The sequence below is a fragment of the Apteryx rowi genome, unplaced genomic scaffold (genome assembly GCF_003343035.1).
Source record: "Apteryx rowi isolate R43461 unplaced genomic scaffold, aptRow1 scaffold_7, whole genome shotgun sequence".
NCBI classification, from domain to species: domain Eukaryota; kingdom Metazoa; phylum Chordata; class Aves; order Apterygiformes; family Apterygidae; genus Apteryx; species Apteryx rowi.
This window is the reverse complement of record NW_020450982.1, coordinates 287,924-314,662: the sequence shown is the minus strand read 5'-3', so window position 1 is coordinate 314,662 and position 26,739 is coordinate 287,924. Positions and strand designations below refer to the sequence as shown.

The following is a 26,739-nucleotide window of genomic DNA, read 5'->3' as shown; positions in this document are numbered from 1 at the left end:
CTCCCAAAGACAAACAACTTGTTCAAAACGGCTGGTGCAAAAACTGAAAGCAAATASAGAGCGGGTGTGCTCTGTACTTCCTGATCTGCAAATAGCTTTGCAAGGAACCTCAGTCCCTGCCAAATGTAAATAGGAAGGCAGCATTCTCCTGCTTTTCTTTATCTTTCTTTTCTGCCATGTCTATCTTCCTCAGAGATGCTGATGAACTGACAAACAYAGGCCCAGGTACAGATTTACCAGTGGATGTGTTTAGGAAGGAGCTGATCCTCACTCTGTCCCCCAAGGTTTTACTTTGTTTTTACACTTGACGGTGATTCCCCAGCTGTGCAGCTCCCATGTCCACAGTGCAGCTGTGCCCAGTGCCCTTCCCCAGCCGAAACACAGAGCAACCCCCCCAGGTTCTGGGACACTGCTCAATGCACACTGAAACATCACACTTAGACCAAAACTTGGATTTTACTGCCTGACGTTTCAGGAAGTTGGACCAGGAATTTGCAGGTCAAGCTGCTGTGCTCAACCTACAGTCTTTATCTGCCCGGTTTCAAAGCAGAAATAAAATATCCATATGTCATGGCACAGTCATTTGTGGCACAATGTCTTGGCGCCACATTAGCATTCACTGGAATGAAAAGCAAAGCGAAGAATGGTGAGAAGAAACATTTTGTTCTATAAAGGTCAAGTCTGGTAAGGGCAAGGCAAAACAGAAGGCATCTTTCTTGGTAAACTGACTGCTCTAGCCAGTCATCCCTGCTTTCATATTTTCCAGTGTGAAAGGGAAGCATCCATTTGTGAGATGCTCTGGCCATGGGATGCATGGAAGGACAGTGGGGCCCAAACCCTAGGGAATGCTGAGCACCCCCTGCCTTGTGGCCATCCCCAGCTACCTCATAGCAACATCAGGAGGACAAAATAAGCAAATAATATCATAAGAGTGCAGACACCTGAAGGCTTGAAACTGTTCTCCTGTGCCTGTTAATATAGGCCCTTATCTTATGCCTAATGACTCAATCAATGATTTTCACAGAATGACAGAAATTGGGAATAACCTAGTTTACATTCAAGATGATTCTCTACAATATATTTTCCAGTTGTTCACAGTCTAGGTTAAATTATTCATACAATTGGGCATCCACTATTTCCACTGTGAAACTGTTCCACTCTAAAATACACCTTACTATTAGGAAACCTTTACTGAAAGATTAGCTTGAATTTTTCCTTTGTCTGATTTTGTCCGATTATCCCTACTTATATTCTCTACCCTCGYCTAAACAATCCCTCCCTTTCCTCTTGTTTTCCCCCCTAGCCCTTGCTTAATTTCTTTAATCTTTCCTTAAAAGACTCTCTCTGTCCCCTTAATCATTTTTTAATTTCCCATCCTTTAGGCGAGTGCCAAAGATGCTAAAATGAGAGATGGACRCTTGCCATGAAGGAACAGAACTCCTGTAACTCCAAAACAGCTGAAATCATGAGAACTTGCAGGCTGCTACCCCATTAGGTGAATGGTATTTTTACAGCACTGGAAATGAAGTAATGCTACTACAAATACTCATGTTTTAAACATGTTGTCATTCCAGCGGCCCGGCTACAAGTTGTCTAAGTGCAGTCGAGAGACGGTATGGGATATCGCAGCCCAGTTACAGAACACCCTCGACTCACAAGGCTTCCTTCCACTCCGATCACTCCACTTTGCTCTGTGCTCTTTCCTTTAAGAAGTACTAAATTTGCTGCTTTTCAATATCCACTTGTGAGGAAAGATGATACAGAATCCCTCACCTGACCTTTCATGGTCTCTGGTCCCTGGTCAGATGTTCTCTGTGTCCCTCCGATACCTCTCCCTCTAAATTCAGCACAGCCTCTTCTCACCTGGAAGTCCTTCCATTCCTCTCCTTTCAAATTTTGAAAAAAAATGGTTAATAATAATCCGAGACACCATTTCAGCTCCAAAGTAAGAAAGACACAAGAGGAGGATTTGTCATTTTGAAATGGAAAGGATGCTATTTGGCATCCACCTGGCTGGAAGACTTACACTGACTAGGCTGATGGGCTCTGCGTATCTGATTCATGTGAGGTTTCTGTGTGTTTGTTGTCAGCTTTTCACTTCTTGAAGACAAAACACAAGCTAGAAATGTTTAGTTAGACCAAAGCACTGTAAACAGTGAACTCTGAGATCACCATGACCATGCAATTAAAAATGTCATAATGTTTGAGGACGTGCAGGAAGATGAAAGTCTGCGAATAACTGTGATAGTTCTATATCTTTTCACATATTCTGCTTTTTCAGCGCTAMGTTAGTAAGACCCCATGTCTTGTCTGGGGAGAGAATTTATTGCATGGAGGCAAGTGGGCAAGYGGCAACTTGTCAAACATTAGATGTGGTTTTGCTGAGAGCATCCCACACTGAGTCAGGTCTACTGCTGGTGTGCTGTGAGTGCAAGCAAATATCACAAGGTAGATCTCYTGCCAGACCCCATCTCCCTGCAGTACTAGAGTGCATTTTCATGCACTATGACTGTGCCATGCCAGGAGTAGCCCCGTGGGCCTTGTTTTACATGGAGACAGTGCRCTTGAGATCTAGGGGAGCCAGGTTAAGACTTCATAAGGAAAAGCAAAGCAATCCTTGCAGCCAGTCAGTTACTGCCCATGGGCAGACAAATGTAGCTGTACCCATTTTGAAACTGGGAAAAATAAGGCAGGATTTGCTTCACATGACTTTGAAAGATCCTGAGTTGCCAGTCAAGGTGTTGACACCATATCTTTCTCAGAGGCACAGACATACAGGTATTCTGTCCCTCGGGGCGTACTGATGGCATTATGTAATGTGACATGATACCCGGGATCGCAGAGGTTGGACTCAGTGACCCTGAAGGCTCTAACACTTTTGCTTTATGTTTTTCTTTTTTTTAATATTCCATCTTTCTCTCACTAAAACAGAGAGTGAAATCATATCAACATGGACACAGCAGATTAGTTTTACAAGGTTCCCATCAGTCTGACATTCATCAGCTTTCTAATCTAATAGTAACATAATACCCTTTACAAGTACATGTTGAAGCAGCATGCTCTCGCTCCGACTCCAAGGGCTGCAGGTTAAATTGATACCCAAGTCCCACGTTCTACCAGTTGTTGACTTAACTTTGTTTCTGACGTTCCCAGGGCCTGGCAGCCCTCCATGCAAGGGTTAAAGGAAAGTTGTAAGCAACAGTTCTAAAACACTTGGAAGAATCTCCTTGAATCAAAACCATTTCATAAAAGGCTCTCTGCCAGGCAATAAAATATTTTTGATGGACTCTTATTTTATCATTACCCATGTAAGAAAAATGTATTGCAAGAATCCCAACACAATTCAGGGAAGTAATCATTTGCAGATTTAGTAGGCATTCTCAACTGGCAAAAATGAAAGATTTATTGTAGGGATGATGAAACAAAGAGCAGTTGTGCAAACTTTACTGAGCTGGATTATGAGAACATGCTTTTTCCATTTCCCACTTTTAAATGGCTTGGATGCAGTTTCAAAAGAAAGATCAAGATCAATTATTTAACATTGCAGTTACACCGTACCTGAGTGTAGGATCCCTTCACACATATGTTATCTGTACACAACAAYAAAAAAGGAGATCGAGGGAAGACATTGCTATAGACAACAAAAGCAGACTTAGGAATGAAACTCATATTGTTCCTTGATTCCACAGTCAGCCCAGGGATGTGAACAGAAAAGTCAGGCAATGACAGATGTCAGTGATGTAAATTTACAGCTATTGGAAATGAAGCCCCTTTTGAGTTATTCAAAAACAGAAAATACAAGTGTCCTGAAGATTAAATACAGAGTGCTGAGCACTCTGCAGTGGCAACATTTTCTTTGAAAACCACTGTACAGCTGAAAAAAATCCCAGTCTTGCAAACCCTTACTCACGTGAGYAATACCCTGAAGTGGAAGGCACTATTTGTCAATAGAGGTGCATAGTCTCAGGCCTCACACCAACTTTAAAAAATAGGTGGAAGAGAAAACACTTCAGGAAGTAGTTCTTTTTCTTGCCTTTTCTGCCAGGGACTCAAYGTGTACGTATTCAAGCATCACYTCCTCCAAGCTCAAGATCRGTGCATCCCTATAAGTAAGAAGTCAAGCAAAGGGGGCAGGAGACCTGCATGGATGAGCAAGGAGCTCCTGGCAAAACACAACCAGAAGAAGGAAGTATACAGAAAGTGGAAAGGGGGACAGGCCACTTGGGAGGAATACAGGAACGTTGTCAGAGTACGCGGGGATGCGATGAGGAAGGCTAAGGCCCGTTTGGAATTAAATCTGGCAAGGGGTGTCAAGGACAAGAAGAAAGGCTTCTTCAAATACATCAGTAGCAAAAGGAAGAGTAGGGAAAACGTGGGCCCGCTGCTGAATGGGGTGGGTGCCCTGGTGACGAAGGATACAGAGAAGGCAGAGTTACTGAATGCCACCTTTGCTTCAGTCTTTACTGCTCAGGCCAGCCCTCAGGAATTCCAAATCCTGGAGACAAGAGAGAAAGTCTGGAGAAAGGAAGACTTTCCCTTGGTTAAGGAGGATCAGGTTAGAGATCATTTAGGCAAACCTGACACCCACAAATCCATGGGCCCCAATGGGATGCACCCACAAGTGCTGAGGGAGCTGGTGGACATTATTGCCAGGCCACTCTCCATCATCTTTGAAAGGTCATGGAGAACAGGAGRGGTGCCTGAAGACTGGAAGAAAGCCAGTGTCACTCCAGTCTTCAAAAAGGGCAAGAAGGAGGACCCAGGGAACTACAGGCCAGTCAGCCTCACCTCCATCCCTGGAAAGGTGATGGAGCAGCTCATCCTGGATGTCATCTCTAAGCATGTGGAGAAAAAGGTGATCAGGAGTAGTCAGCATGGMTTCACMAAGGGGAAATCATGCCTAACCAATCTGATAGCCTTCTATGATGGAATGACTGGCTGGGTAGATGAGGGGAGAGCAGTGGATGTTGTCTCCCTTGACTTCAGCAAGGCTTTTGACACTGTCTCCCATAGCATCCTCATAGACAAGCTCAGGAAGTGTGGGTTAGATGAGTGGACAGTGAGGTGGATTGAGAACCGGCTGAATGGCAGAGCTCAGAGGGTTGTGATCAGCGGCACAGAGTCTAGTTGGAGGCCTGTAGCTAGCGGTGTCCCCCAGGGGTCAGTACTAGGTCTAATCTTATTCAATTTATTCATCAATGACCTGGACGAAGGGACAGAGTGCACCCTCAGCAAGTTTGCTGATGATACCAAACTGGGAGGAGTGGCTGATACGCCAGAGGGCTGTGCTGCCATCTTAAGGGAGGGTGTCAAGAGGATGGGGCCAGACTCTTTTCAGTGGTGCCCAGCGACAGGACAAGAGGCAATSGGCACAAACTGAAACACAGGAAGTTCCATCTAAATATGAGGAAAAACTTCTTTCCTGTGAGGGTGACAGAGCCCTGGAGCAGGCTGCCCAGAGAGGTTGTGGAGTCTCCTTCTCTGGAGATATTCAAAAGCTGTCTGGACACAATCCTGTGCAATGTGCTCTAGGTGACCTTGCTTGAGCAGGGGGGTTGGACCAGATGATCTCCAGAGGTCCCYTCCAACCTCAACCATTCTGCGATTCTGTGATTCTGTGTGACTTTTGGCACCTTGTGGCTGAGCCATTCTGGGCTYATGTACCCTGGTGTATATTCAGGGTTTCTTCACAATTACACCAATGTAAACAGGGACAGAAAGTAGCAGAGTAGTTTGCATGAATTTATGTATATCTGAAATTTGGGCACAGCAGCTCTCATCGCAAAGGGAATGCTGTACAGGCTGCAGCTTGGAAAAGCTCTGAGATTCTCAGCAGAAGGAGCCATTAAAGATGCAAAATAGCATTATAGATGCATTATTGGCCTCACTAACTCACCGGGATTATTCAACCTCACTATGCTCCAGAGAGATTTATTTCACTGTAYTTGTGAGGAAACTGAGGAAGAAAAGATATAAGATCAAAATTCCAGAAGTACTCATGAAATTTCAGTAACTCACTTATACTCTGGTTTGAAGAAACAAGACTTCAACTTCAGAGATGCCCTATCCACACGGGGGACCTCTAAAATAGAGCTATCCAAAACCAGGGTCTGCTTCTGAAAATCATGCTGAATGTGAAGTGTCAGAGGCCAGAAGGTAAATTTTGGTATACTAAGTTTAAATAACACATGATTTTATTACTAGGCCCATTGGACTATTTGCTAAACAAGCAAGTGAAGGTTTCAGACTCTGGCCCACTGTGAAGCCCAAGCTGATATAAACACCCTGCTTTGGGGAACTATGGCTTTTTATTTCTCATCCGATTGTTAAAGGCTAACTGTTGCTCGTTTGCCCTGAAGTAACAAGCAAATTCATCACATTTAGAACTGAGATCCAACTGCATAAATGACTGCATAAAGTTTTTAATGTGCACTAAATTCCTCTTTCTCCCCTGAGACTATGCTATACAGCCTTTGTGCTGCCTGCAAATGCAGATTAACATTTTTATTAAATGACATATGTTTCACTAATACAGAGCATTAAAATGTATTGGCCTAATAAGAGATATTAATGAGTATATCATTGGCACAGTTTTTAAACAATATTTAATTTTACTGCTTTTTAATTTGACCAAACTCTCCACCAGGTGATTCAAGCTATTTTTCTTTCTTGAGGTTAATTGCTGTTCAGAAAGGCTAAATCACGGAGAGTTCAGAACAATTCCACACCATTTTTAATAATCCCCGCAGAACACATACACAGAAATAAAATAAAGCCAAGCACTTAACCTCAAGAACACAATCGCGAGGACTTTGTTTAAAATTTTGGAACTTTAAAGCTCTCCACCTTTTAAATGATAAGATTAATAATATTCAGATGCACAATTAAAAAAATGAAATTATAACAAAACAAAAAAAACTTCTGTCATTGCTCCTAGATATTAGGTTACTGCACACTGCCTACAGCAGTATTCTTACCCAGCTCTCCTGGAGACAACTCACCCTACTGAAATGATTTGGGACCCTGSAGAATTACAGTTTCAGGACCCAACCACTGGCCACATCTTTGAGATACTCTTGAGGTGTATTAAGATATTCCTGCAGGAAGCAGGTAGTTCACAGTTGTATTTACTGCCCTGCAAAACTTACGACTAGATGGGGAATGCGTCTGACTAGCTGAGGGTATATCACTTCAGCTTTACTCCGGTGCAGATTCATATAGTGAAAGTGATGGACGGCTCAGTCCCAGACAGGATGCATAGTGAGAGAGAAATCTTGTCACACTTTTGCTACATGGGGAATGGCGAGCAACAGAAATCCCGAAGAGTTATTGCAAAGCTAGTGCTTGGAGGCTGAAAAGCCTTTCCCTTTTTGCATCCTCAGATGTGATTATTTGATACAATTCATTGATCTGCGTGGCAAAGAAAGTGATCTTGTGCAGCTGGAATGAATTGGGAGTTASAGGCTGCTTGCAAGATATCTTCAAAAGGTGATGCCCCATGAGAGGTTTATGGGTCTGTRCTGAGACTGGGGTTTGACTAAATCTGCATGTGGACTATCATCCAGAGCCAGGCCACAACAGAGCTGGAAATAATTCTCCRTGTCTTAAAATGAGAAAGAATCACTACTTATTGAGTTCTCTGTGACAGGGGGATAAGGCTAAAAACATGGTAATGAGATGTCRTTTTTGTGTGCAAGCTGGGCAAAGGGAAGGGGAAAGGAGCCTAGGRGAAATTTTCCAAAAAGATCTCGGAGCAATGCCTAGAATTTTGCTTTCTGGCAGCCAGACATTGCAGGTCACAACTAATAAATTTCAAGCTTCTAAGCTGGGCATACTTTAGGCTACATCATTCGACAAAGAACATGAATGACTTTTCTTGGTACGGAGGAGTTCGGATGCAACTGCCTCTTCTATGGGGCATAAAGGTGTCAAGCAGCACAGGCACTGCAGGGAACAATTTTTAAGATAAAAAGATAAGATCCTCCCTGCAGATCAGATCATTGCTGGGTATTTTTCAATAGCTCAAAGTATTTAGGATTCTGACAAATATTTGCTGCTTCAGAGGAAGATGGATCATTTCCCCTCTWCTCAGATCATCATGTCACAGTTGGAGTTATGTAAATAATAGATTTTTCAGTAGTCAAATCAAAACACTGAAGAAGGGAGAAATCACTCCAGGATGAGCTGAAATAGAATTGTTTGGGGACTGCTCTAGCAAAATAAAAACACTGAATAAATTAAATTGGGAGAGATTTTACACAACCACCAAAAAAACCTTTTGTTTAACTCTCTTCATTCTGAAATGGAAAGTCAAGAAGGTTGGATTAAAATATAGAAATATTTCATTATTTCCAAAATGCTACACTGTTCAGAAAATGCCAACAATAACAAAACCCTCCAGTCCAGTCCCCTGCCTCCCCCTCATTTCTTTTGCCAAATCTATTCATTAATTGAATGTGACCCTGATTCACAAATGTTTTTTTCTCAAAACTCTGTTTTGCAATGATATTACTTTGAAAACACTAGCCTAGAATACCTAGTAAACTTCTAATATGGAATGTAAAAGTAAAATACTCACCCTTGTGCCACAAGGCTATCTGTTCCCTAAACTACTGTGTCTGCTTATTCCTCTCGTCTTAGCTTGAGCAGATACTAAGCATTATTAGAGGAAATTACCCAGCACGGAAAAACACAATAATATTAACTAATTTGATTACATCCTAAGGCAGTGAGTTTCACAGGGTGAGTAAATGTTGTGGTGATATTACTACCCCATTTCATTCCTTAGAAGACTGAGTGACCACCAAATCTACTTGCCTTGGTGACTAGCTCTGTATAAATATGCCAGAAAAACTGCAGACAAACAGAACGATTATGTTTTAACCGGGTCCCCAATTATTGAATAATTTGCCAAGTCAAATGAAATAAAACCTCATGTAATTAAAGTCTCTCATAGGAAGAAAAAGGTATGTATTACAAAGCCCCCCGTGGAAGCCAGATGCTATACCTTTAACTATGCATATCCCATTTATCAGGATCTCTTCAGTGTCCTATGTAAAATTTTTAAGGCACACAAGTGAACCTGAATACCATTCTTTGGCAATAGTCAGAATTTATGCCATTTGCATTCATTTAGTTTCAGGCAAACAAAAACTCAAGAGCACTCCCGCCAGACCTAACCTACATCCAACTGCTGCAAAAGCACAACAAAATGGCCCTGCTCGATCAGAGCAAAGGTCCATGYGGCCCAACATCCTTCGCCTTTCTCTAGCAGCCTGCTAAAGCAGATGCACCTCAGCAAACGCCCGGAAGGCCAGCAATCCCCGGCCACACAGGGAAAACACAGGCAGATCCTCCTTCTGCAGCTCCGCTCCAGAAGGCAGCTCTCAAAGCCCTTAGGACACCATAGCATTTTGCACTAAACCTCCTGCCAGCACTAGGAGCTACAAATTGCCGTCGCCATTCTACCACAGCGAAACAAGGCACAGTCCCATTCGCAGAGGCAACGAGGCTGCTAACTTCTACAGCTTCTGTTCTGCAGGATCTGCTAGCCTGGAGCTCTTCCGCAGACTCACACGGAGGAGTCCGAACTCTCACCAGCTGCCACTGGGCATTAGCTGATGTGGAGCCAAGCCTAGAGCTATTTGCCAGCCTGTCCTCCAGTGCTGGGGCATGTTGAAACCCATCTGTCCTGTCACATAATCTGTAGTGGTTTTCATAAACAAATAAATGTTGCATCTTTACCAAACCACTGAATTGCTGTCTACTTCTCCTCTAATGACCAAGTGTTTTTAATGCTCCAATTCCTTGACAGTATTGGGAAATGCCATCAGAGAGACCTAATATAAAGAGAGATCACTGGAAAGGCAGCTTTGATAGAATGGATGTTTCCCACTATTGACTTCAAAAGAAAGAAGGCTAATATTAAAGTTGTTTTTTAAAGCACTCCTCTGGCACCAGTGCATTACACCCTCCACTTGGACAGCTGAAAACACTTTGCAGGCCCTCACAGCCTTCCCTTGAGTCAGGTGAGGAAGCTTATTGTTTAGGTGAAGTAACTGAAAGCATCTACACCTATTCTCCCCGCAGATGCAGGACTGTCCCTTAGTCTCATCTGTAGATAGCGAGAGAGCTCATTACTCACCATGCATTGCTAAATACACGCTCCCCACTGGCTGCAGTCCCCGTATTACTTGCTGTCTACTGAGAACAGAGATTCCACACTCGTTTCCTTAGTAGCAGTAGCAATAATACCAATCTGCTCAGTAGGCCCTTTTTTGCCTGTAAGTGTAATAGTGGGTTGCTGCCCATGATGTATTACAAATGTAGAGGGGTCTTCTGGTGCTCAGATGAAAGTTTTTACAGGTTTATGACATGTCAAACCACCTACGTCATAGAGGCACAATAAAAATAACAAAAAGTTCCACAAGACCACTATCTTTTATGTGATCTGTACAAAAATCTGCTTCATTGGTAGAACAGCCAATGGTTAGCGTGTGTGATGTTGTGATTTGAACATAAGATCTGGGTCTGGAATGCTGAAATTGCCTAGTGATGCCTTTAGGCAAGTTACTTATCTTCTCCACGTCTCAATTTCCCCAGGTCCAATAGGGTACCTATAGTATGACTCCCTTAGGGATTCAAAAGAACTGATTACTTACAGCACTTTTGCTGAATTTCACTGTGTACAACAGTAGCACCCAAATCATTGCACCAAGACTGCTCCCAAACTGAGTATTTTGCATATATGCAAGAAAAAAGATTCTGCTCCAATCTTAACTATCTAGGCAGGAGCATGACGTGACAAACAGGTCTAGAACATGTTCAGGAGGCATTTGTTTCTTTAAGATACATGAAATAAGAGACATTAACAATGGCTATTACCACTGGCAATCTCCTTTCATGGATATCACACAAGTTATGATACCCAATTTCCATTAACACAAATTGCACATGTAGAAATTACATAAGGACAAACATACTTACCTTTGCTCATGTCTGTGAAGGYTTGCAACATAGGTTCCCTGAGCACGTATGCATACAGTGATGGGAACTTCATTTTCTACTCTTTATGAAGCCACAAGAGTGTAAGAGGACAAACTGGTAAGCCAAGTATGCATTTATTCAAATCAAACAATTCTAGACAACTAAATGAGCAGCTCTGTATTTACATTTGCAAACAGAGGCTTAAACTGAGGATATGATATCTGAAGATCAGCAGGGTTCTACCCACCAAAGTACTGAAAAATAGCAAAAGATGCAACTATGAGAAACTTTTCTTTTTTGAATAAAAACTATTTAAGCTTGCTAATTTTTGCTGTCTCAGACAATCAAAATTCCAATTGTCTGGGACATCAAATCTAAAAAAGCATGAAATTAATCTTCAGAAGTTAAAGTCTTAAAGGCATTGCATCATTATTTTTGTTGGATATATTTTTGATTATAATGCAGATGAACCCCAAATTTAATAAAACTAAAATAACATGAGTTAAGTATGAAACATAACAGGATATTGCAAAGAGATTAGGTAGTTTCCTTTAGACTACTTGCAGAGCCCAAGGAAAAACCAATCTGAGGGACACAATGAAGAGAAGGCACCGCTTAATTAGAATATTTAACAGAATATGAAAACAGAATACGCAGAGTGCAGGTTTTGGCAAGGAAACACAGCAGAATACGTACTCAAAACGTTGGGAGTTCTCTACACCAGATACTGTTTTGCCTGTCGACTGTCTGCAGTAAAGAAAGAAGCAGGCTAGCTAAATTTAAACCAGCTGTAATGCTGAGAGTGTTACAGTTGGACTGGAGGAAGCTTACCTCATGAAAGTATTGTGGAAACTGCTGTTGGAAAGATAATAAAAGGATTAACTGCAGTTTTAGTGAACCATTTACTTTTCAATCAAAATGTCTCATGTATTTCCTGTTCTCAAGTAGCCTGAATTCCAAAATTCCTTTGTCTATTACGGTACATAGTAGCAAAGCCTGTCATAAGAAATTAATAATTTTACATGGAAAAGTGCTTTCATGTATGAGGGCGGGGTGCTGCTTGCTGCTAGCCTCTCCTGAGCAGTTCAATACATAGTCAGCTAGTAATTTTGCAGAGGGGAACAAAATCAACGGCTTAAAAAGGAAGTACAATGGGTAATTGTGAACAGCGAAAGAAAATCTCCACTACAAATACCAAGAGATGTAAAGTTACTTTAGCAGGGCTACAGCAAAAATGAAACAAAATCTCAGCCCTCAATAGACACAGAATGAAYTGCCTTCTTAATTTGCAGGAGTAACAGCACAATTATTACCACATCAAAAGAAAAGCCATCATTTAAAATGACATGACATCAGAGCACAATGAAGCACTGCACAGCAACCCTTGTTGAAAGTGGAATGGAATTCGCTGGGCAAATAATCCCCACTTGATATTAATAACTTTAAGGAGCCGTGTTGCAGCTTCAGATCTCGTCCCTGCTAGATCAAGGTTTTTCCAGAGCAGAAAACTAAAGTTGCAAAGAGGACGTATTTTTCATGTGCTCACTTGGATCCAGTTTTACTCCAGCACAGGATTCCAGGTTGTAACACTTGTGTGTTACTGGGTAACATGGACACCTCTGCTGACAGCGGCAGGGTGTTATTCTGGCGATAAAGGAGTTAACTGACGGTTCGGCGATGTTAAGCTCCTAATTCCGACCGCGGCGTCCCACGTATTAGAACAACTACAATATCAGTTGGGATGAAAAGGACCTTCATGCACTCACATGCCAAGGCTATATACAGTGCTACGAAGGCTGCCTACAATGGCAGATACAACGGCTTTTTCAACCTGTTCACAAYGCTAAACCTTGAGAAGTTATCAATCTTCTCTTACGAACATAGTAACTGAAAGGAGGGAATTTTTAGTGTTTGCTAAGATGTTACATGGTTTAGCTTCTCTGGTTTGTGCAGTTTCCCGTAAGAACGGAAATGTAACATTAAAAATCTGCTACAATACCTGTCAAATATGCATTTTACAGAAAAAATAAAAGTTCCCCCCATGTATGGGGTCTACTAAATCTCTCATCATCATAGCAAAGCTAACCAGCTAAATCATTTTAAACACTTCCTTTAAAAACTGGGAGATGAAAGCAGGGAGAAGACTGATCTCTTTGTAGGTGACTAAAAACATTAAAAACAAAAAGTAGGCTAAAATAAAATCTATACGCTTTCACGGCTTATTTACAYTTTTGTTTGGAAAGAAGCAACTAACTTTCATTATCCTTTGGTGATTTAGGACAAAAGATATTCATAGGAAGTTCRAAGTCGTTTACATTTTTACCAAGTGGGATTGAGCTATTTCTGGAAATGAGCAAGTCAGTTCTCTTGCTCAAAGAGAAGAGAATCAGGTAAATCTTAGAGACTTTCCATTTTATCTTGGACAATTAAATGATGATCTCTAAATAATTGCATTGTTTCCAGTATTATTTTAGGGAATACCCACTGAACAGGGCAGACATTAAGATAACATTATTCATTTATCCAAGAGAAGTAAGAAGAAAATCAGGGTGACCACTTACAGAGAATGTTTTTCTCTGTAAAAGTAAAACATTCTGAATACTGTGGGTTTTTTTCTTCCTTTCCCCCTTCCAAAACTGTTGCAGGCCAGCAAGCATTTTCTTGAACAAATGAAAAAGAGCAAGCTTTTCATATAAACATATTTTGCTGTTACTCCACAGAAAGCCACAGCTTGCCATGGAAAAGTTTGTCTTGATCTAACTTTCTTACAAAAATTTTCCATTATATCATTCTCTGATCAAAACAACAAAATAGACATACAGTTGAAAATGATGCCTATCTAGAAACACAACCTGCTGCCATAATCATTCCTTTTGGTTTTTTTGTGTGTGTGCGTGTGTGTGCACACACACAGGCGCATGTGTGTATTACAAATACGACTTTTTAAATTTCATGGCCCAATTTAGAAGCTTATGTCAAACTTGTTTTGCTTCATCTGTTTCAGTCAGGGTCTTATATCATCGCTGTTTCGAACATGTGGAAAGCTTAATGGAAGTCATTAACTTTTATTTTAGTTTGGCCATATTGTCATCATGGTGGGCAGATGCAGAGATGGTGCTATTCCCAAGATTCTCTTTTTGGAACGCTGATGTTGTTTACATCTTCTTGATCAGACGAGAACAATGGTTTTCACTTATTTTTAAAGCTCCATTTTGCAAATTAAAAAGCCCCTAAAAACCTTTGAAAATCTAATTAAAGATACTCTTTCTATTCTTTTAACTATTTAAAACCCTTAGCAAGATTCTTTTTCATTTCTAAACTACCATTTGAAACTTTTGCACTCACAATTCTATGGGTTATTGTTCAGCTGAAGGAATGAAAAGAATTTCATTAGATGTGTTTTGTGTTTCTTGATTAAAAATGTCACCCGAGGCTCAGTGACTTGTTTTACGTTAAATGACTGCTGCATGCTTTGATCATCACTTTATTAATGCTTTAATGAATATTAAAAAAAAATAAAGCACTAAGCTCTCATATAAGGAAACTGAACCTCTTTTCCAAGAACTACAGTATTTCTTACTCAAACATTTCCTTCTAGATTAAGGTCTTTCTCCAGTTCTCCTTTACTCTGCTGCAGACCAAATTACAGGAAAGCACAATAATTATATTGGAATAATATTGAAGAGAGAACAAGAAAGAGAGCAAAGTAGTATGTTTCTATTCAAACAAATATATTCCAGACTTACCATGCACTTGTTTGGTTTTTCTCCGGAATGAACCCTCATATGAATCAGCAGTTTGTAACGAGCATTGAAGGGTTTATACCGGCGGACACAGCCTGCCCAAAAGCAAGTGAAGTCTTCTCCTTTCCGCTGGTCAATGTGTGTCTTTTCTATGTGCCTGACCAGTTCGTCTTGTTGGTCGTACGTGGCACTGCAGTCAATCCACCGACAGATCTGCTTGCCACTGCTGAGGTCTTGTTCATCGCCCTCGCTGGGCTGAAGGGACTTGGGAGACATGGAGGCATGTAAGTGAGGCAGTGTCCCTTGAGTCTGGCTTAGCTGCTGATGTAGATGGTAAGGGGGAGGCAACCCCTGGTGATGTCGGAAAAGATCAGAAGTAGAGGAATAATCATCGGCTGGTTCTTGTTTTAAGAAACTCACCTTCTGGGYGCTGTGCGAGGCGTTTTGATGAGGAATGCTAGTGCCATTCATCATAAGGCTGAGGTTTCCATTCTCCTCCACTTGCTGCATTTGTATCTGCTCACAGTCACCCCTGTCACATTCAGCGGCAATAGGTACAAGACATGCTGGAGGGGAGGGAATACTGCAAGGATTTCCAGGCTGAGAGCAAGATTGGGGCCGAGAGGATTTTTGAGCACTGTGATGACTGCTCTCCACAGGATGAGAGGAAATGCCAGCTGAATTAGTCCGCAGTCCATTCACACAGGTGACCAGTGACGTCTGCGATGTGCGGATGATAGCTGTAATATCGATTCCTTCAGCTGAAGACGGCACAACAGAGATGCATCTCTTCTTCAGGTTGCTCGACTGTAGCCTGGCCGAGTGCTGAGGGGTGCCAAGTGACAAGGGACCCAGGGAGGAGCTATGTTCATTATTAAACAAGTAAGACGAAAGTGAATTTGTAAAGCTATTATTCATTAGGTCTATTTCAGGATGCAGACTACCGGAGGCTCGCAGCTCCATCCCCTCCGTAATCCTCCTATGTGGAGAAGCCTCAGACACAACCTTATAATCACTCAGGCACTCTTGTTTGATATGTTGAGCCGGGTGACTTCCATTCAGGCATGGAGTGGCAGCATCTACTGAGTCTGGAAACCTGGGCGACCTGCAATACAGTCTTCATTAAGCATCGCTAACTGCCACAGGATTTATGATTTTTTACAAGACACAACTTTTGTTAAGCCCTGGAGAATGGAGGCTCTCTGCTGAATGTTGCCTGCCTAATGCAGCAATTACATCAAAAAATTCTGCAACGCTTCCTCTACAATCCTTGTAAAGGCAGCATCGTTTTACACAGGATTAATTTTACACAGTGGGTTACACACAGAAGAGACAATCTCCCTTCCACTGCTACGAGCAATTCATCAATCACAATCTAGGTTTTCAATGCATAATAGATTGGGCAAAACAATAGCTGAGAATGAAGTTTGAGTGCTTTGGGCATTTTTGAATTATTCAAATATCGGCATTTTCCTCAGAGCACACTGGGAAAATGCCTTGGCGTTCTTGTTCACACAAATCAGAAAAGGTCAGCTGAGTTTTGCTTACACTTTGGAGAGATGCTTTCCTTCATTCAGTTAAAGGAGAATAATCAGTGAGGAAAAAAGGAATACATAGAAAGAACGTGGCATTTCCAACCAGTGGTCCAGAGTCGATGAGAGGTCAGCTGACTGTATACTTCTTACAGATCTACGCAAGATAACTAAGAAAAGCCCCAAACCAATACATTTAAACTGGAGTCCATGTCTCCCCACTTATATCTCCCACATGAAAACCTACATGGGTTTCCAAATCAAAAAAGATTGAAAATCACTTATGCAGAACTCCTGGCAACTGTAAAAAGCAGCAAATGAACAAGACAAAACAAACAAGTGCCAAAGTAGCCTTTAGATGTGAGATTCTCGACCTGAACACCTTGACATCTATCTCCTCATGACCATACCATAGATAAAACAGAGTTAGAGACACCAAAACATTGAAGGTGAATGACCCAGTGCAGGTTGTCCTGCCTCCAAACGTGTGCTGAATCCAGTCACTCGGAAGCAGAGCATTAATGAACCCCAACAGCCACTTCAGAAAAACACTGCATTTAGGAACCTTTCTTCCTAACGTTTTCGTCCAAGCAGTTAGTGATTGGTTTATGCCTTAAAATGAAACATTTTACCTCAACTACACACGATTATTGTGGATGACTCAACTGTGTTCTGTTTCTCAGGACCAGTGGGTGTTCCTTACATATTCTTGAAGCATGGCAGGGCTTGACCTATGGCTTCTCCACGCAGTGCTTTGCTGGTCTGGGAACAAGAAACAGTACAGCTGTGTGCAAGGAAGCTGTACCTGAACCAACAAACTCTCTGGAGAGGTCCTTCATGGGTCTTAGGCTGACATAAACGGATTTTTGCTTTTTTGATGCTAGCACCGCAAAAGCTGAAGAAAGTCTGGCCATTTGGCAAGTTTTGCATGACAGCACAGGTAAGACAAACCTGGCACCTTTCAAAGCATGAAACACATCTGTATAAGATAATGTGGACATACCCAGGCAATAAACTGCAGAGCCGCTGAATAAACTGCATTTATTTTATGGCTTGGATGATTTCACCTCTATTATTTGCATTAATCCACCACTAACATCAGAAGTTAGGACCACTTCTAACACTTCCCTGATAACAGCTCTCAAAGAACTACTGATGAGAAAAAAACGAACCAAAACAAAACAGAACAACAAAAACTCTCAAAAAGACTTCCCATGAAATGAAGATTGTCAAAAATGACACTTGTCTGAGGCACACAACTGGCAACACTGCAGCCACTGGCAACAGGTTTCTAAGCTCCAACTTTTCAAGGACAGAAGTACTTGATATAAAGAACTTTAATGCCACGAGAAAACTGAAATTCCTCACCTTTCATTGATATAGAACAATCAGATCTCGCATTTTGCCACTGAAATTTTAAAAAGGCTATATTTAATAAATTTAGAGGTTTCCATAATCCATTAGTTATAATTTCTCCCTTTAGATTTGCACAGTTGGTCTCAGGGTAAACCTAAAGCACCTGGTTTTGCAGATGGTGAGTTAAAAAAAAAACACAACAGTATTCATACATTATTTTTTAACATTTTCAGAACCATATGTCTGTAAAATACGTGGCATAAGCAAAATACAAAGTAAAAGCCTTTTATTGCACGTTTGGAAAACTCTGCCTTGCTATCTTGTAGCTTCACTGCTCAGTAGAAAGCATGTTGTTTCAAACTCATTCTGAGAAAGGTTTTACAGCATACTGTGCCAGGAACAGCATTTCCTATTATTTAATTTCTTCTATATGAGAACTCTTCTAAATAATTCAGGTTGTATCATAGTTTAGTGGTCACAAAGCCTTGGGCTAAAGTAAATACAACACATTTCTTATATCATATAAAGCTAACCAAATCCTTACATTTCAGCCCGTGATAATTGGAGTCATATTATTAAGCTTTATGTAAGGCTCCTATCCTGCTCCTAATCCACGTGTGGAGTTCAAGTTGGAGTCAGTGCAGAGTACCTGCAGGAGGGTACAAACATCCCGATTCTGAGAAATCCTGGGCTCCCAAAACTCCCGGCAACATTGGTCTGTGTTTCCAGTACAAGATCTTTCTAAGAATGAGGACTGTATTGCTGAGATGCTGGTACAGTGTAGAATATGAGATGCATAAAAGAGTGGAATTTTGAACCAAAAGGCAAGCTGCAATACCTTATTTCAGAAATAAAAGAGATGAGGCACTGAATTCATGCTTCCTATCCACACAGCCAGCTGGGCCTACGTAATGGTAAGTACAGGTTGCTCGGGCAGATCTGCAAAAGCAAGTCCTTTCTGAGAGATACAGCTTTCTCTGTGGCACTGTATATTTAAATAGCTTGTATTTCTAGTGATGGTTAGGTCTGCTGGGCTTTCTTTTAATTTCTTAATTTTTTTGTGTTGATGTACTGAACCTCAAGGTTGCATTAATGCAAGCTTTCTGAATTCCTAGCACAATTTTGTCTTCACTGTTCTAGGAAAAACCCTGATGGTTCCTCCCAGATCCTCAGGGACAGGGCAGAAGGGGCAACACAGAAGTAAAACTGATGCGAGAGAGAGAAGGGGCCTGGAGGCCAGCTTTGTGCGGCTCCTCTCACACCCACTGGCTGTTTCTCCTGTAATGGTGCCTTGCTGCTACAGCCAGGGATCAGCTTCCAGGTCTGGTATACACAGGCTGTCCTTGCCCTAAGGATTTCGCAGTCCCTGGACAGAAGCCTAATACATATGGAACAAGCAAGCCAGAGGAGCGYGAGAGGGATAGAGGACGGCATGACAGTGCAGTGAGCAATGAGTGGATGTGCTCATCTGCACGGCAGCTCTGCTGGGCTTCCCGATGAGTGACCCTGACAGGGAGCGGGGTCTGGAAGGACACCATACCCACCAGCCTCTCTTCACAGGGAGCATCCATGTACCAGGGACGGATCGTCTGAGGAAGCAGCACTGCTGCATAGTGGATTAAAGCTGAGTGTAAGGCCTTCGCACAGAAACGGCAGCCTCTCAGAGGATACTAAAAGAGTGTTTCCAAAGAGGCTCCCTTACGTGATAATTGGAGCCAGAGCACAAGGCCAGTAGCACCACGCCAGAAGCGCTGCAGTTCCCAGCAGCCCTCAGAGGGAGACAGGACTGTATCTGAAATCTCCACGTTATTTACAAAACAAATGTACACGCCTTCCATTGCCACTGTAAATGAGCAATTTGCGATAACTGACAGTTTTAAGAAGCTGGAAGAGATTGTTCAGCTGCACATCTAGGGACCCTTTGCAACACTATCTGACTGCTCTGCCGTCTTCCCGGGGTTTTATACGCTGAGCGCTGAGCACAGCGTGGGCGGGTGTGCTGGGTCTGATAATGGATTATTTGACTAAAGGCCAACATTAGCTGTGTGCTGACTCCAATTGTGGTAAAGGAGGTATTAGGACTTTTCCAGTCCCACACACATCTCATTCACAGATAGCATGTAGCGGCAATTCTGTTGCAAAACTCAAAAGCTATTAACTGAGAGGGAAAAGAGGGGACAGGAAGGAGATGGATTATGATTCTTGGATTAAAGCAGTCATCTCTAAAATACAGTTTCTGAGAGAAAGTGATTCAGAGAGATGCTGAAGGGGATAACAAGTTTTAGTCCACTGAGGGATAAAAGCACAAAGCCAACCGTAACCCCAAATCCTGAGGGAGATTTTGGATTGCTGTGGGAGGTGCTCTTTGGTTTGTTTGGGTTTTCTTYGGACGTTGCACATCCTAGAAATGCAAAGTGGTTCAAAGCTCAACCCAGAGAGCTTGCTTGAATTGATATCTGACTTTATTTCTGTCTGGTTACTAGGGTCGGATAGAACAACCAGTGCCAAGTAGAGTCTGCACCTTCTACCATGTGCTCAGGTATCTGTCCACTCCAGCCTTACTTCACTCACACATCTTCTAATGAAGGTTGAAATATGGGGAGGCACAGAGCACCCTTGGCTGCCGCTGACTTCACTGGAACCTGAGGAGCATTCAGCCCTCCTCAGTTATGTCCTCATATTCCTAAATCTTCAGGGAAAGATCATGTTTTCTGTTACTTGCTTGTCAAGAACTTTTGGCATCACAGATACCACGAACAGAAATCATTCCAACTGCTGACCACCTTCTCTCACATGCCAAGGTATTGTTTTGGCTCTGTATCATGTGTCTGGTGAASAACACAGTGCTAAAATTAGACGCTGTGCCTGGGAGGTCCATAGAGTAGAGCTGGGCATTGACATTACCCTGCAAATCCCATGATGATGGGATGAAAACAGTATTAGCTAGGTGGACACACAAGCAGAGCATGACTGGTGGGATACACAAACAACCCACAAAGGAATAGAAGGGACCTGTGCTATATCTTCAAGATATTTCCGAAACATTTCCAAACAGTTACTTAGGAAGCAGCAGAACCTCAAGGATTTAGACTGTGTTATCGAGCAAAGGGGAGGGAATTAGGCCCATCACCTGCTACTTTTTCATAATAGCGGCCTCTCATATTCTGCAGCAGACAATCCTCTAYGTTGTTCTGGGAATCCTTTCTCAGATGGGGGCTGGAAGGGGTTCATATTTCTGAGGGTGGGTACTGTGATCCCCAGTAGGCAGGTATCTGTCATTTCCTCATTATAGATTTTACAAAAAGGTTCAAAAAGATCTAAGCAGGATACTCTCTTCCTCCTTTTGTTTGCTCTTGCCCTAATTATCTTTGTCTCATAATTGTCCTCACTGACAGAATAAAAAAAGGTTGATAACTGCCAGTCCCACATTAAGCCATAAAGGGCCTGGGAGGAAGCAGACTTAAATGCAGCAGTAACAGCATCTACCTATCTTTGTAGTGATAGCAGAATATTTTGTTATGTGGCATCAATATTATTTGTCCTTTTCAAACAAACAAATAAACAAACAAAAAGCTCCTTCCACTTGCTTGCTATATTGTTGTGCATTCCCTTCCTGAAAACGCAGATGTTCTTACCCCACAAGCAAATGGAAAAGGGGAAACAAGACATAAATATGTATAATAAAATCAGAAACAGCCAGATTTCCAAGACCAAGCCATAGTCCACATTTTCTCTTGCTGTGACTATGGAAATTTGGGCTTGATAGTTCCAGGCAGAGCATGCCAATTATTCTAAGTATCTAAGATAAAGGCTGTAACTTTATTGAGGTTTTTCTTTTCTGCAGCTCTTCAAAAAGGTCAAGATCATTCCATATTGCATCCCCTGCCAAAAAGCAGCGTAATTAAAATAGATGGACAGGTTTTAATTTGGAGCAGGCTTCTATTCACAATGGATGTCTGTTTAGGGTACTTGTTTAAAATCTGGTAATGTTAAATTTGTAACAACAACAAAAAAATAATGGAGTTCTGTGTTTTCATATAATTAATTTATAGCAAATGTTTAAATAGAGATTCTGTTCATAGCAGATCCAACTCCAGTGTATATATCAAAACCAGAGACCGAATTTTCACATTACGGCCTTAAAAGCAAATACCAAGGATGTGGCTGTATGGGAACATTGAGAATACTTCATTAAAGGAAATGCTGTAGAAATAAAAGTGGCATTGGCTTCCTGTAAGTTTGATGGTGGCATGCCAAATTGCCATATGGGAGACATTGGTTTGGGAGTAAGTATCATCCCTGCCTTCCAGGCTACAATTTGGAAACAACACGGGATTGGGGTGGCGATGGAGGTACAGAGGAGGCAAGCCTGACCCTACCGAAGCCCCTGGCAAAACTCTCAGTGACTTTTGAGCGTGCTGGAACAGTCCCCATAGAGAAGCCGTATCATAACTGCAGGGCAGGGAGGCTGCAGCTGCGTTTAGAGCGCCTCCCACTGGCACTGCCATGGACAACTGTCTGGGCACATGTGCCAAATGGCTGCACTTCAGTCCATGCAGTGAGAACCTGCAAATGAGCCTTGTGGTTCAATGAGCATCTTAGAAGGACATCTAAAGTGAAGTAAAAACCAAAAATACTCTTCCAAATGTAGCGCCCACATCTGGTCACAAGATAAAATCCAGGAAAAGGGAAAACCCAGGTTCAAACCCAGAGCCTRCTACTGGCAATGGTTACAACAATGAAGCACTCCAAAACAGCAAAGTGTATCAGCCAATAAAACTTGCAATGATACCTTATATCCGAGTGTGCCAAGTTCAGCTGCCCAACATGAAGCAGCCTCTCACAGGACAGTGTGTGGTCTCGCATAAGTGGGCTCCCTGCATGGATGAACAGACCTTGTCTGCAGACAGGTACTGAGCTATTTGTCATCTCCATGTCCATCATGTTCTTCTTCTCAGAGATCAAATTACAATGACTGTAGCCACCGTTCACTGTCAAAAAAAGAAGAAATAATCATAAGCCTCTAATCAAGAACCGCCTATATTCATTACTACTTTGTATGCTCCTTGTTTTGGATTTCCTTGCAAAATTCTTGTAAATGACATGGCAGTGGAAATGAAAAGTTTCACAATGAAGCAAAAATTAATTCCAAAGGAATCTGGGTCTGTGAATTACAGCTGTTTATTTCTCTTTTTAAGTTATGGGGCTGTTTTACACTTCATATTCTAACTCAAAAAAACTTAGTGTGATAGCTTCCTTTCCTTCTGTGTATTTTTATGGCAGAGTCTTGCTTATGTTAGATTTTGGGGAAGGACATTTTAGAGTTTTTTTAGAAGTCTTTATTTTCAGTGAGAGGAGCTCTGAAAACAGTGACGTAAGTCAAGTTTTTCTTCGCAGACAATTATTTCTGTGATTATGACTTTAGATGGGCATGTTTCTACTTTACTGTCAGGTCAACAGTAGGACAAAAAAACCTAATTTTGTTTCAATGTATAAATTTAACTGTATTTTCCAAATAAGCTATTATTGTAAACGATGATAGTGATGTAATGGTGTCAGAAACTAATGGAGTATGGCAAGCATATCTTTTTCGCATGCATACAGAGCCCAGGAAAGTAACTCTTTCGCCCTTGTATCCAGGGCTGTTGGTGGGGTATTACAGAGCTGGGCAGCATTGCAGTTATTCCATTTACTACGGAGGCACTGACTGTYGCACACTGAGGAAGAAAACAAATTCTGCCGACAAAGTGACAAAAGATGAAGCCTAAGCCCAGTTTTGTGCAAATCACCGATTCTCACTAGCACCAAGATTTGTCTTTTCCTAAGGTGTTATGAGGCAGGATTCATTTCACTGAGGTTTTGCTGTCTATGTTTGACACAGACAAGGTCTATGCCATTCAGCCATCTGAAAACGGGTATCTAAAATGGGCTTATGCACCTTTGGGACATGCTTTCCTCTCCCCCTTGACTATAGAAGGCACCAAGACGATTAAACTGGGTACCTCACTTCTAGACAGCTGTAATTCGGTGAAATGAATCCCACCGAGCAGCCATATGACTTACAAACATCCTCATCACAAATAACCCCCATCGCACTGCTCTCAGGTCTGGTCCTCCTTTTACTGAAACCCATGTTGGGCACAACTGCTATCATTTTGACATTATCATTTGTGATATTACGCAGAACAGGTAGATATTGATCTAGGTATAATACTATATAATTACATAGATATCACTGTATTCAGGTAATGATATTGTCATGACATAAGACCACACTCTAGTTTTGCAGTGGCTGTAGTTTTGTGGTATTGTTCATGAAGTTTAAGTCAGAGGTTTGTGCTCATTTTAGACAGTCACTGCTTTAGCACGGCTTCTCAGATCAAAGATGCCTTTAACGCACATGAACCCCCTTTTCCTCTTATGTATAGCTGCTATCCCCATAGCTGTCAAAAGGCAAGTGGGAAACCCTGAGCTGCTGTGGTCCTCTACCATTACAGTCAATGAATGCTTTGAAAGCGAYGAGAACCACATTCAGGTTTTTGGTGAGTATACATAAGGAGAAACAGGTGACTGTGGAAGGCAGAAAAAGTCTCTGGTAACAGGAGAAATTGTGAAAGGGCTCCCTGCACAAAAGTTCATTCTCCTCCACTGGCTGGGCTCCACAGCTCCCCCAGCATGCTCCCCGGCACCACTGTAACAAGGAAGACCATGGCAGATGAAGACACAGTCCAGGCAAGGATCCAGACCCACAGAAAAGAGTAGGTACACGTGACACCCAAATTACTAGTCTCATGAGGCGTCACTGCGACATTTCCAGAGTAGAATTCCATTTCCAGTGAAAAGTTTTCAGTGTTCGGCTTATGCATTACATTCCCTGATCATTTATTTGTTTGATTTTTGTTTAAGAAGTCAGAATTTTAAAAATTGAAAAAACAATACAGGTTTTTTTCTACCGAGCTCCAATCACAATAGTAAGGTATGTGGTAAGTCTTAGGAAGTGCAGGCCAGTATTATTTTATATAAATAAACAGATCTTGCAAGGTTTTTAGGAATGATATATGAGATTTTAATGAGAAATACAAATATATATTTAAACTATACAAAACAGGTCATTAGCCTTTTTCATGGCAATTAATGTATGTTTTAGTTATTTCAGATTAATATACTGAGACCTGAATCCATTGATATTCTGTGATTGTTTTGAATGGCTCTGAAGATATAAAGAAGCTGTATAAAAGTGTAGCATCTTCTGGCCAGCACAATGCAGTCAATTGTATCTGGTGGTTTTGGACCTAAGTGTTTAAGAATATCATGTTGGATGCTTTTCAGCTCACAGCGGGTGTTTGTGATGATCGGCTCTGTCCTGGTTGTAATTATGACATAAATAATAATTATATCGTATGGAGTCCACAACTCCACAGGGTTTTATTCCATTCCTATTCTGGCTTTAACCCCTCATAATTTAACTCACTTCAGTGGTAATATCTACCATAGCAAAACAGTACAATAAGACCCCTAGWTGTTAATTTAGATATGTGAGTCACATGTAAAGGTGACTGTTGAAAATACACTGTTCAACTTTTTGATGAAAAAGAGTTTTATACACTTTCAAAGGCCACAACACTGAGAAAAGTTGGTAAATCAGTCATACCTACGATACCCAATTCACGGTCCCTCATTTTTTCCATCAGCAATGTTATCTGGACAATATTCAAAATGCATCTTCCCTCCAGAATTCTTTAAAAACGTTTTACGTTTATACTGGACCAGTAGTAAAAACACTTTCTCTTTCTTTTTTCGTTTCCCAAATGATACAAGTATGAAATTCATTAGGCTCTTTCTAAATATGAATTTTATCAATTTTATCATATTATCAAAACACAGAAACTTGAAGCTTCCACTCAAAGTTCAGCAATACCAATACCAACTGTAGCACACACTGATACCTATTTGTTTGAAGACAGAGATTTCCTAGAATAACATGAACATTATCCCTGTGCTGTCAAGAACGATTATCTTTTCTTGTAGCTGTCAAATCAGAAAATGCATTTTCTCCCCACAAAGGAACCAAACACTCATGTTAACTCCATGAAATTAGGTGTGCATTTCAGCTAGTCTGCTGTACATTTTCCTATACAAAGTACCTTACAGATTTGTTAACAAGGGCTAAAAATTACTTGCCCAAGAGCGCCTCATCTGAAGCCACTCCTGCATCAAAGTGCCCTCTGAAACGTGCCCACCTCATGGGAGCTGGAACAACGATGGACAAGTAACAACACCCGGCTCTCACTTTTCCCCTGCAGCAAACTAAAACAAGGAGCAAGAGATTGTCTCCAAACAGACAACCAGAGCCTACATTCCGCTGTTCAAGTGAGCAAATCCACTGCCTTCAAAAAAAGGTTTAAAAGGTATGGTTTACACCAGTGTAACTGAGACCAGAATCTGGCCCTTTGACAACTGGCTTTTTTGTACAATATTAATTTCACTGGCTGGCATACAGGAGATTTAAGCATTTTCCATGTCTGGAACTAGATCTCCTCTTCACTGGTATCTAGGGGCCTTTAACCTACATACTGTAACTTACCAATAACAGATGAAAGGAGCCCCTGCTCCCTCCCGTACACCAAAGGGTTCGCCCTGCCTTCAGGAGAACCCTAGCTATTTCATAAATCCATATAAAAAACTAATCCTAATTTACAGAGAGTAAATCTAATAAAAGCAGAATGGTTTCCAGAAGGATCTCATGGAAGTGGAATCCATCAGCATAACTTTTGTCTTTCTCTTTTTCTGTCCTGCAGTTTTGATTTATATCTTTAACTTTRAATGCTTATGAAGGGAACAGAAGAGGCTGATACAGTAGTGTGCGAAGGCTGCAATCAGGCAATTCCTTCCATATGAGTAATCAAGTTAGTTCAGCTTTGGATATCTTGCTGCTTTCATTCTGGGGTAAGTGACTTGGAGGGAGCTTTTTCTTGATTTATGCCAGAAGATGTCACATGAGAATCGGGCCCATTGACTGCCATGGGGTTCCGCACCGCAGGAAGGACCGCGCACAACTGGGCAGGATCTGCACAGCCAGCCCTGCGTTTCTTGCTAGGGGTAAATGCCACCCAGCAGAAAAC

The 26,739-nt window shown here is 41.6% G+C and overlaps 1 protein-coding gene across 1 annotated transcript in view; it reads right to left on the bottom strand.

Annotated features, from left to right (window-relative positions):
• GLIS1 (GLIS family zinc finger 1) overlaps positions 1 to 26,739 on the bottom strand; it is a 201,371-nt gene that overhangs the window by 84,740 nt on the left and 89,892 nt on the right. The window contains exons 2-3 of the mRNA XM_026086952.1: positions 22,410 to 22,608; positions 14,733 to 15,834 (exon numbers count right to left, since the gene is read on the bottom strand). Of these exons, the coding sequence (XP_025942737.1) occupies positions 14,733 to 15,834; positions 22,410 to 22,608 (1,301 nt within the window). The remainder of the gene's footprint in view (positions 1 to 14,732; positions 15,835 to 22,409; positions 22,609 to 26,739) is intronic.